This window comes from Convolutriloba macropyga, unplaced genomic scaffold, assembly GCF_964194025.1.
Source record: "Convolutriloba macropyga unplaced genomic scaffold, txConMacr16.3 SCAFFOLD_6284, whole genome shotgun sequence".
NCBI lineage: Eukaryota > Metazoa > Xenacoelomorpha > Acoela > Convolutidae > Convolutriloba > Convolutriloba macropyga.
In genome coordinates this window covers 1-11,023 of record NW_027452419.1, presented here as the reverse complement: position 1 = coordinate 11,023, position 11,023 = coordinate 1, and the positions used below count along the sequence as shown (strand labels likewise).

Genomic DNA, 11,023 nt, shown 5'->3' with positions numbered 1-11,023 from the left:
AAAAAATTACTGAAATGCGCTGAACCCCGATGAATTTTTAGCTCCTTGTCAAACTTTAAATTTAAGCAATAAAATCGCTGAAATTCCAGCGCAATTGTTTAATAGTTTTACAGCATTTCTCAGCGTTTTTCAGAGCCTTTTTTCCAAAAATGTGTACTATTCAAATGAGAAAAAATCAGCAGAAGGAATCAGGGTTCAAAGTCCTGAATAACAACTCAATGAAACCCGCTTAATCTGTGTAAGAGGTGAGCTGAAATGTTTTTTAGAAGGAATCACTGCAGTTTTATAAGAGAAAGGCAGAAAAAGGTCTTGCAATTTTTGTCGGAATTTTGCTTAAAATGCGCTGATCATACGTAGGGAATGTGCTGCATTTCCGCTGAAATTTCAAAGTTTCAGCGCATTCTCAAAATCTCAGCACATTTCAATGCAAAATAGGTTGTTTTAGATTATGCCATAACACTGAAAAGAGGAGCAATAAAAAGTGAGAAATCCCTGGAGAGCCATTCTGGTTAAAGAGATTAAGAAAGTCAAGTTCGAAAAAAATTCAGAGGGAAGGAGACGACTGAAAGCCGAAAGTACTAAAAAGTTTACAAACTGTGAAATAGTTCAATTAATAGTTCGAAAGGGTTTTAATTTAAACTCTTATTACAGTTTTCAGTGTTTTGTCCTAATATTCTCAAGTTTTTTTTTAAAAGATCAAATTTTGGCGCGTTGGTGAAATTTTTTTGTCGCGTCAATGAAAGGTTGTATCTATTTTATTTCGCCTCCTCCCGCTTAGTGGTGTATACAAATCACGCTCACCAGGGGACTTGCTAATTTTTTTATATTAAAGTGCTATTTAATTTTGCGTGTTTTGCAACTACCCCCCCCGTGCGTTTTTGGTTGTCTGAATACTAACGCGCACTCCGAAATGGGTATCAAAATGATGCAATGGTTTTCTTTATATGTCAATTATTCATCAGGGTAACAGTCCTCCCCAGATTGAGATGCCATTCGGAAGTGACCTCTGATTAGACCTTCCCAGACCAAAGTAGCCTCTGATCAGACTAAGGTGCGCTCGAAACACCGTGCGCGCTCGAATTGCGCTCGAAACTGTCTCTGATTAGACCTTTCCGAAGGGAAAGTATCTCTTATGAGAACAAAAGCAGACCATTGTCCAGACTATTGTGCGACTATGGCCCAGGCCAAACACAGACAATCTTCCAGACAATTATGCGCTCAAAATCACTTCTGATCAGACTATTGTGCGCTCAAAAGTCACTCCTGATCAGACTTTTGCGCGCTCGATATCAACTCTGATCAAACTCAAGTGCGCTCGAAATATTCCGATCAGTAAATTGTTTTCAGCATGAACGAATTTTGATATAATGTATTCATTTCAGAAAAATTGATGTTTGCATTATTATATTCATCTAAAGAAAAGACCATTCGAAACGAAATGCTAAAGAAAAAAATCTAACTTCCGAGAAAAAAAAATATTTAGGAGACCATTAGTGCATATTTTGAACTCAATATTCCTTTTTTTTCAAAGTAGTTTAAATACAAAAATTCGAAGCATCTTGTTTATTCTATTGCATCAGAGTTAATACAGAACTAACAAATTACGAAACCTAATTCTAAAGGTTTTCATTATGAAAAACAAGGACTTTAAATTTGTTCTCCTATTATTTGGTCTCTTGGCTATCATTACTTCACGTCAGCTTCTCGTCAGTAAGTAGATAATTTTTTGGTTCTTTAAATCATAACAATCAGCGGATCTATTCTGTTCCCCCGCCCCCTTAGTGAGCATATTTTTTATAACCTCCGGGCACACGTTCTATTTTCTTACATAGTAACGTGCTATATAATAACACATAATTTCTATCTGGCTGTCGTCAAAAAAACACTGGTAGGGGCCGAAACAGAATAGATCCCAATCAATTTAAAGGAGACTTTCCTAATCAGTGCTGAAAGGAAGCTCCTTTCCCCAGTTGGAGGGATTTTGTGAAAATTATGCAAGAAAACCTGTAATGTTTTCAAAGTTTTCAGCGCAATAACGGGAATGGGTAACGCTGTTTCGACAGGAATGGGGAACCCAATTACCCCTGAAACCTTTGATCCTATCGATGAGATGCCACTTGGGTTGTCTGCTGCAGCTCGTTTGTGAATCTTTTTGCTGTCTTCTTTTTTTGCGGTGCATCTCATTGGAGTACTTGTGGACCTTGTCCTCCGTTGTTCTACCTGGCGGGGTTGTTGAGGCCTTTTTGGCGTAGATTTTCAGAGGCTATAATTTTCGGCCACCTGGCCGAAATTGGCTATGTCGGATTTTCTAACTGTATTTGAAAGTCTACCTCGATCTTTAATTTTGAACGTGTAGTCGTCCTCTTTTTCGATTGTTCATCCCGTGGTGAGCATTTCGTAGAGGCCGGGTAGATCTCGTATTGTGTGTTCACGCACCGGAATTTTCTTGGCCAATATTAAGTGACTCCTTTGTCTTTTTGCCGCCTCAGTGATAGCGCTCGTCTGGTTTATTTCAACCTCCTCATCCCCACTTTTTTTATTCCCCCATTTGTCCTCTTAGATTTTGTGGTTCCACTATATAGTCTTCTGGTCTAAATATTTTCTAACAATTTTTTCATACAAGAAATTTGGTTCCTTGCTTTTAATAATTAGAGGCGTGTTGGCTCTTTGGCCGAAGTGCGTCTTGAATAGTGATTTTTTTTAAATTATTTGTTTGCTTGCTCGTAATTGATAGATGACAGATATTATTAAGATTTTGTGGTTGAAATTGTCGTTTGCTGCTTCTTTAATGCAATCAGGGTGGCGTTTAACCGTTTGTATTGAATTATATCATGATAATATATGGTCTGTGAAAGGCGCCGTGATTAATTTTATATTATTAATTTGACATATTGTGGTATTTTGCTTGCCATTATGGCATCATTTTTGGTCCAAAAAAATTGGTACGCAGAACGCCTATGAAAATATGCATATGAAAATAGTTTTGAAGAAACTTCTGCATGTTAACTCCGTTCGCGTGCGCAACTACTCGGCAGTAGGGAATTTAGAGAAAGTATCGATTAATGCCAAAAACTAAACTTCTTGATCCTTTCAATTGACAACGGGATCTCCATTTCTTCGTTTGGTTGGTTCATTACAAATTTTTATGGGAAAATGTTTTGTAGACGGTAACAAACTTTTTATCTTTATCCCGGTTTTATGTATATTCCGAATTAAGCTGTTTTTTTTTGAGGAGATCTCTATTCACGTATGGCCGCAATGCATGGATGGCCATATCCGTCATCTCCCATCTTCCGCGTTGGAAGCTGTGAATCGCGTTAATATATGAATCTTTTATGGCATTTGGAGCCAACTATCTTCTCATCGATGCAAACACGGCCCCTTTTGATGGGGATGTTTTTCCAAAATCTGCGTATATATGGGTTCAAATCTTTACAAGGCGCTTTATTTTTTGTTAACATACACACCTGAATCATCTCCTCCAGCACCGCGTCTTCGGTGGAGAGGCACTTGGTCTTCTGATTAGGATTCTGGAACGGGCAAAATGAAATGCGTCTGCATACATGTTCTTCAACGTCTTCGTTGTTGAATTGGGTGTAGGAATCGTCCGTTGTCTAGAGTGTCAGGGTCATGATTTCCTCGTTGCTGAATCTGACTCCATCAGGGTCATATTTTCCATCGCTGTTGTTTATTGTCTATTATTGTTTATATTTTCCATGGTTGTTTATCTCTTAGAAGGTGTTGGCATTTTGACTAGTTCGATGAATTGTTCAAATCTTTCATAGTTATTATTTGCTTCAGGCAACTGATTTGGATTGACACAATCAGAGGAATTATTTAATTCAGTAATATCAAGCGCGTTTTCCAATTTCAATCCGTTTGCGGAAATTAAGGAATTCAATTTTGCGCTTAAAATGAAATAACGTGAGTTCATTTAATTGCCTCGTTTTGCAGCTCGAACGGGCTTGTGGCAATGAAATCGAGTTGTTTTCAAAGCTCACTGGTAATTTTTGATGTGTTTCGCGGCACGAAATTTTGGTAATTATTCTGATTAATTAAAAATTGTTTCACGCTGCGATTGAATAAATCTATTTTTTCAACAACGAATTGCCCGTCTTACTTGGTGGTTTTAACGTGTAGCAGGTTTGGTTCACGCAGCATCTAGTTGACTAGGCTTAAGCAAGGTAATCGTACCTGGTAAATGCTTAATTTCAGTTTCAAAGGGGGGAGGGGAGTATATCGATCAATTTTGTTAGCCTGCAGTTGTATGATTTGGATTGGTGTTTTTTCATTATAGAAGTTAACGCTCGATTGTCGCTGGTCAATGTGATTTTTGACCATACAAATAATGTTTGAAGTAGTCATTTGCTCATATTACTACCATTAATCCTAGTTCACTACCTGCTCTCAACGGAGTTAGGAAATCGTGACGTGAAAACAACAATTTTCCAGCCTTTGTGGTCTAATTGTTCAAGAGTGGCGCCAAATTTTTGGAGTAAAGCATTGCATTTAATGTTTTTTAATCTGATTTTTGTTTCTCGTCAATGGACATAAGGGATGGCAAAACTGAGCTAAATGGGCTATGAATTTGCTGACATGCCGAACTGATCCAAGAAAATATCTCAACCTTTCAAGGTGTTTGGTGCTTTAATAGTTAAGATGGCCCTTTTTTGTTTCCAGTAGATTCAATCCAGTTTTTGAAAAATTATATCCCAGTCACTTGACTTCTTTACATGCAAAGTGAAATTTTGAAATGTTCACAATTAGACTTTCTCAAATTAGTTCCTTCGAAGATTTCAGAAATAACTTTATATGTTGCATCGCTGCCTACTATTGGAATGTCATCTGGAAGACATAAGGTGTTCATTCGGCCGATGAGAGTAGTGTCGTAAGTTTTTAAGAAATTCCAGGGGCATATTTGTAAGTCTGTAAAAGCCGTTTTTGAAACTGTATGTGCCTGTAATATCACCACAGGGTATATTAAGATGGCAACACCCGTGGAATGGGATGGAGGATTAGTTGGCTATATGCGTATTGCCAATCAAATGTTGTGAAACAAGCTGTGTTTGAGCCACTTTTGCAAGTAAACTTTGTGAATCTAATTGAATCTTACTTTCATTGCTAGGCATCTGCTTTTTCTATTTGGCATTTCATTGATTTCAAATCCAGTGCAGGTTTGGTTAAACCGTCTTCTTAAACTGTGATGACCATTGGTGATTTTTTGTCAGAACATGAATTCAAGTTTTTTAAATGACTTTGGCTCAGTTTTTCTTCTAGTTCTGCTTCAATTTTGTTTACAACTTCTTGTACTTTTAGATGGCCTGGTCGATATTTTTGTGAATATTTGATCTACATATATGATTTTTTGACCTATCAATTCTGCTGATCAGTGCGGGAAAATCCTTTCCGTTTTGTTGTTTTATCGGATTTGGAGAGTCAATGTAGTTTGATTTTCGGCTGTTTGGTTGGTGCTTAGCTCTACAGATTACCAGAGCCTCAAACTAATCCAGTACCAAAAGCAATTGCAAGCAACTATCTACAACGAAACATTGAGCGTTATTTTGAGGCCAATTGTTTGCTTTAAATGGTAGGGGGTGCCTTTTGTCCTGACTGACTCGAGAACGTTTGGATACATCTTGTTTAGTTTCCATTTTTGCGTATTTACAGTATGTGATGACTAAATCCTCTAGTTCTTGTGTAACGGTTGAGCATACTCTACTCGAATTTTAAAGCACTGAAGTTTAGCCATTTGCAAATTTGACAAGAGTCTTCTAAAGGGTTATTTCGTTGAAACCATATTTTGTTATCATTGCCAGGCAGATGTCACCGCAAGTTTTATACTCTGAAGTTAACATCGTGTTGTAATTGTTTATATTATTCACCGTTGTCGTCCTTCCCTTTTTCGATGTTTACTATGTTTAATCTGTGTGGTTCTTCAAATTTTTCCAAAAAGGTTACGTAGCCCACAACTGTTAAACTTTATAATATTGCCATGGACGCTCAATTGTAATTTAGTTTCTATGCTTGTCAACAGTTTTTGCTTCGATTTGTTGAATTTTTTTTGTCAGTGTTAAAATTTTTTGTTCTTTTTTGATTCCCGCGCACTATCTATTTTTATTTTGAAAACTGTTGGTTTTGTCTCACGTCTCACTTGTGATTCCGAGCTGACTTTTTGCCCATTTCCTTGTTTATTGCTATTTGCAACGCCCTTTTTAGTTTTTTCGTTTCGCGCAGCAATTCACATTACATTTTTGTGTTTAAAATTTTTGCTATATAAATAAGCCGTGAATCACTTCTTCATCGCAATTTTGAAGTTGCTGTTCTCTGCAAGTTTTTTTATAAAGTTGAAATATTGCTCAACGCTCTCTCCTTTTGTTTGTCATAACGAATATAAGAGATAACTGTCAAAAGTTATGTTTCTTGGTCTTATGAAGACATCGTTCATTTTTTTCTACATTTCTAGTGTCGTCAATCCGTTGAAAAAAGCATGCTGTTTTTATCTGTATAAAACTGGTGGACCAGAATATAAACATCGTTGTTTATGCTTAAGTATAATGGGAGAGTCATTTTTGGTCAAATATTTCCCATTATATGTAACTGCATAGGGTTCCTGTCAGAAATTTGCTGGTACTTCAAATCCCATGAGAGTTTCAGTTGTGCGTTTTGTGTCTTTTGGTCAATTTCCATTGGCTTAGGACGTCTAATGAGAAGGTTTTTTTTAGCTAGAATGGCGAATTTTACTTGAGTACGCGTCTCATAGATTAATCGCTCGTTGTCCTCTCACAAAAGCGCTTTATTGAAAGTGGCGTTTTGCGGTACTCACCAGCTGACTGCGCCACGATGTATACACTTATTGTTTAGCTCTGATTGATTTGATTCGCGGCGCAAAACAAACATTTTACTAGAATTTGGTGTAGGTTGGTTTTCCTGGCAAATCAAAACTCGACATTATATCCCTCTGACTTGAGAGGCAATTAGCCAATGGAGACAACAGATGAAGAATTGAATTAAACGGGTTCTTACAGAGTCTAACTTACAGTGAACCCTCAAAAGAGAGGGACCCGGGTCGAGGTGTCACCGCCATTCAACGCAAAATTATGTAAGATAAGCCTTTAAGGTGGAAATTTTTGTAAGATAAGCGGTGAATGCGGTGAAATTACATAAATCAGGCGCTGAAAGCGGTGAAAAAACTTTAACGCCTGGTAGCGCTGAAATTACATAATTTAACCGCTGAATTTAGCGGTGAAATTACATAAATTCACCGCTTCGAAAAAAAGTGTCCAAATTATGTAAGATAAGCGGTGAATGCGGTGAAATTACACAAATTCACCGCTCAACTTAGCGGTGAACTTATATAAATTCACCGCTTAGAAAAAATTGTTAAAGATGTTTGAGATCAGCAAAGAAGGTGGTGAAATTATTGGTGAGTGTGGGAGGAATTGTTAGATTTGCCTTCCCACTAAAACTACCCCTTAATCTTACATCTTTTTGACACTTTTTTCTAAGCGGTGAATTTATGTAATTTCACCACTAGAGTAAGCGGTGAACTTACAAAAATTCACCACATTTCACCGCTAAAATATGTAATTTCACCGCTAAAAATTGCAAATCTTATAAAAATTCACCGCGCATCTTTTGCAGAAAGTAGAGTGAATTCGATTTATATTCAAACAAAAAAAACTAGCATTTAGTGAGAGATGGCGCAGTGGACGAAGAAGTGGATGACATGCAGTAGGTGAGAGGTTCGGACCCTTGTAAGGGCGGTGAAATTACATATTTTAGCGGTGAATTGTGGTGAATTTTTGTAAGATCACCACTTAGTCTAGCGGTGAACTTACATAATTTCACCGCATTCACCGCAATTCACCGTAAAATTATGTACGAAATTTGCGGTGAAAAAACTAACTTTTCACCGCTTATCTTACATATTTTTGCATTTTTTTCTCGACCCGGGGATCCTATTATCGTGATAAAAGAATTGAACACAGATAGGTGATCAAGAACTGATCAAAACCTTCACAATCAGGTGTGAATAGACACTAACAAAGGTAGCAACAGAAGAACTGAAATTTGAGGCACAGATTATCAACGATGTCTGGAAATCAAAGAATGAATAATGTGGAAGAATATGTAAACAAGTTGGAACAACAGAGGTCAACTTTTTATTTGATAATTATGAGTCACCCAGGTAAACTGGTGATAAGGGGTATCTTTGTGTCAAATCTCTATCCGCGATTTCTGCTTTTTTATGTTACAACAATTACGTTAATCGGGTTGCTTAAATAAATTTGTTGATATTAATGTGCTCCCATCATCTATTTTTTGATCGTTCCCAAAAAACTTCAAGTGAAATGGATTTTTTTTTTTGCAATTCTATATTGACTCAGTGGCTAGTTCGATAGCTTTCCAATATTTTTTCAGTTGAAAAATCAACACACAACATAATTCCTACTATGTGTTAAAATTCGTTTTAAAATGTGTGTTATGTAAACATATGTATTAAATTTTTCAGGGGAGAAGATCCCTACCAGCTAATGCTTTGCAAAATCAACTGTTTTCAAATGAAATTTCAATACTAAAGAGAAGCAAAAAAAAAATTCAAAAGAACAATGAAACTGAAATCTTATCTTTGCTCTCTGTGTAACTTTTGAATTTCTATAAACGCATCAGATGCGAAGCTCTTACAGAGATATCTTGTTAGTTTCAGCCGCTTTTAAATGTTTATCGTTAATTTGATCCTAACTTTGTTTAGAGCCCCCTTGTTTTAATTTGTCGAGCGTTGCCAACCCAATTCTGAACGGAAGTGGATTACAGAACACTAAAACAGAAGAAAGCAAGGAGGTTAGCATTCATATATTGTCGTACACGCACCGGGGAGCACCTCAAGAACATATGAGAGAATTATGGTACGATGGAAACTTACGACAAGAATGCAAGCTTCATTTTGACTGTATTTACAAACACAGGAATACCATTAATGTTACTGCCCATATGTTTTATTCCATGGACGCAGTCATTGTGGGCTACAAAACTGTTCAAACACTGAAGTAATTGTTTCCTTTTTTCCTCAAACCCTTAAGGTTCAAATGTTCAGGTTGGCTTTTGTTAATTATCTCAATTTTTCACTTATGTCCACAATTCCTTTTAACATTATGACATCTTATTAATAGCCGCACAGCGATAGCTGGGGCTATTATTGGCCTTCTCTTGTTTTTTACAATTCAAAGAATTTGAATTGTATTGGGGCGCTGCCTTTTTTTTAGATCTGTTCGCACATTTTCATGATTTTTGAAGTCAAATTGGAGTAGTGATTTTGGTCACGCCGAAACAGGAAGTGGAGCGAAAAAGCGAGTGGTTTTGCGGCGTGAAATTTTTCGCTCTAAATTTAAAGTAGAGCGAGAGAACGGTGTTTGAACAAAATTTCGCTTTCTCGCTAGTGGTTTTTTGTTCACATGCGGCAATTTCACTTTGATTTTTACAGTTTTTTCGATTTTTTTGGATCGGATTTTTTTCTAACCGGTTTTCCCAATCCATTCATTGTCAGTTCTTGGTCTAGTTTTTTGTTTAGTCAATGAAAATTCTTTGAATTGTACGTCAGGACTTGTCCTGCTATGTTTTTTATTTCGTCGTCATGATTTTTGTTACGACCATATGACGTCACAGCCACTTTTTGTTCATTCGTTCATGCAATTTCAACTGAATTGCATTTGTGACGTCATTTTCCGCTCTTAATGGAGCGAATATTTTTGTTCATGAGCGTGATTAAATTTTTGGTCACACTTGACTTACCTCACTCTCAAAAATGACTTCCTCACTTCAAAATTGACTTTTATTTGCTTTAATTCAAAGAGATAAGGTCAAATGGATGTGTGTCACTCTAAATGAAGGTTATTTGAGATCAGCTAAAAGAGGCAGCAACAACTTATACAGATTTTTAATCAAAAAATAACAGATCAGCCTTCAATGAAAAGACGATTTTTTTTGGTCTGTGTTGTTTACTGTTTTTTTAGACTGCCGATCTACGAATCTATTGCGGCTATTTTCTGGCAATCTGCCAGCTATGTATGATCATGGCTTGATTACTGTCAAATGGCTACCGGGCATAAAACAAATAAAGCCTAATTTCTAAACAATGACCTAAAATGCGCATGCGTGACTTCTACCAAACTAAGAATATAAATTGCCAAATTCAGGCTTTTGAGAATTTGATTGCTCTTGAGATAAGCTGTTTTGTATCCCGGTTCTATATAATTCAATCAAAAATTCAAGAAATCGGTATTAAGCTGAATTATGTTTTTGTCACATGTCCGTTATAAAAAGATCTCAATTTTTCTCACGACCAAATTATTTTTAGGAGTTATATAAGTCGAGTATGTAAGACTTGTATGTAAGGTATGTAAGTCTGTGCAGCATTGACAGTCATCAATACTATTTAAGGTTTCCTTAAATCTTAAAAACATGATACTTGTAAAAATGCAATTTTTATGCAGGTAACACGCTGTTTTAGCACCTTACTGCAATCCACGCAGACAATCGTAGTGCTCAACACAGATTTTTTTTCCAAAATTTTTTTCAGGCGAGTATATAATATCGAAATTATTAAGAATTTATGTCAATTAAGCTGAAATAATATATGCATATTAACATAAGACTTAGAAATTACTAATTATGGGTCTCAAAGACTATTTTCTGATCATCCTTCTCCTCGTGGGAATTTTTGATTCTTCACAGATATCTTACGTATTTACTTACAATTTTTGTAAACTCATTCTTAGGTCCAATCGAGATTTTCATGAAGATGTGAGTGACAAACAGTATTTCATTATTGTATACGGTTACGGTACAACATTCCCGTGATATCAACGTTTTGCCAATTAGGTAGAGATAGAAACGATGATCATAAGCGATAACTTCCTTCAACTTTTTCTGCAATGCCAATTTCGTATCAAGAAGACAATTAATAGTTTGCGAGTACCAATATCAATGCTCGCGTAATGGTCCAAAAAGTGCATAGAAAACTAGT

General features: G+C 36.3%; 1 protein-coding gene across 1 annotated transcript; it reads left to right on the top strand.

Moving 5' to 3' along the window:
* Positions 1–1,457: 1,457 nt before the first annotated feature.
* LOC142357467 (uncharacterized) lies at positions 1,458–10,840 on the top strand (the record flags this gene model as incomplete). The annotated part of the gene is made up of 3 exons (XM_075409079.1): positions 1,458–1,710; positions 8,753–9,047; positions 10,776–10,840. Coding segments are annotated over exons 1-3 (439 nt in total), but the record flags the coding sequence as incomplete, so codon positions are not given.
* Between the last annotated feature and the right edge of the window lie 183 nt (positions 10,841–11,023).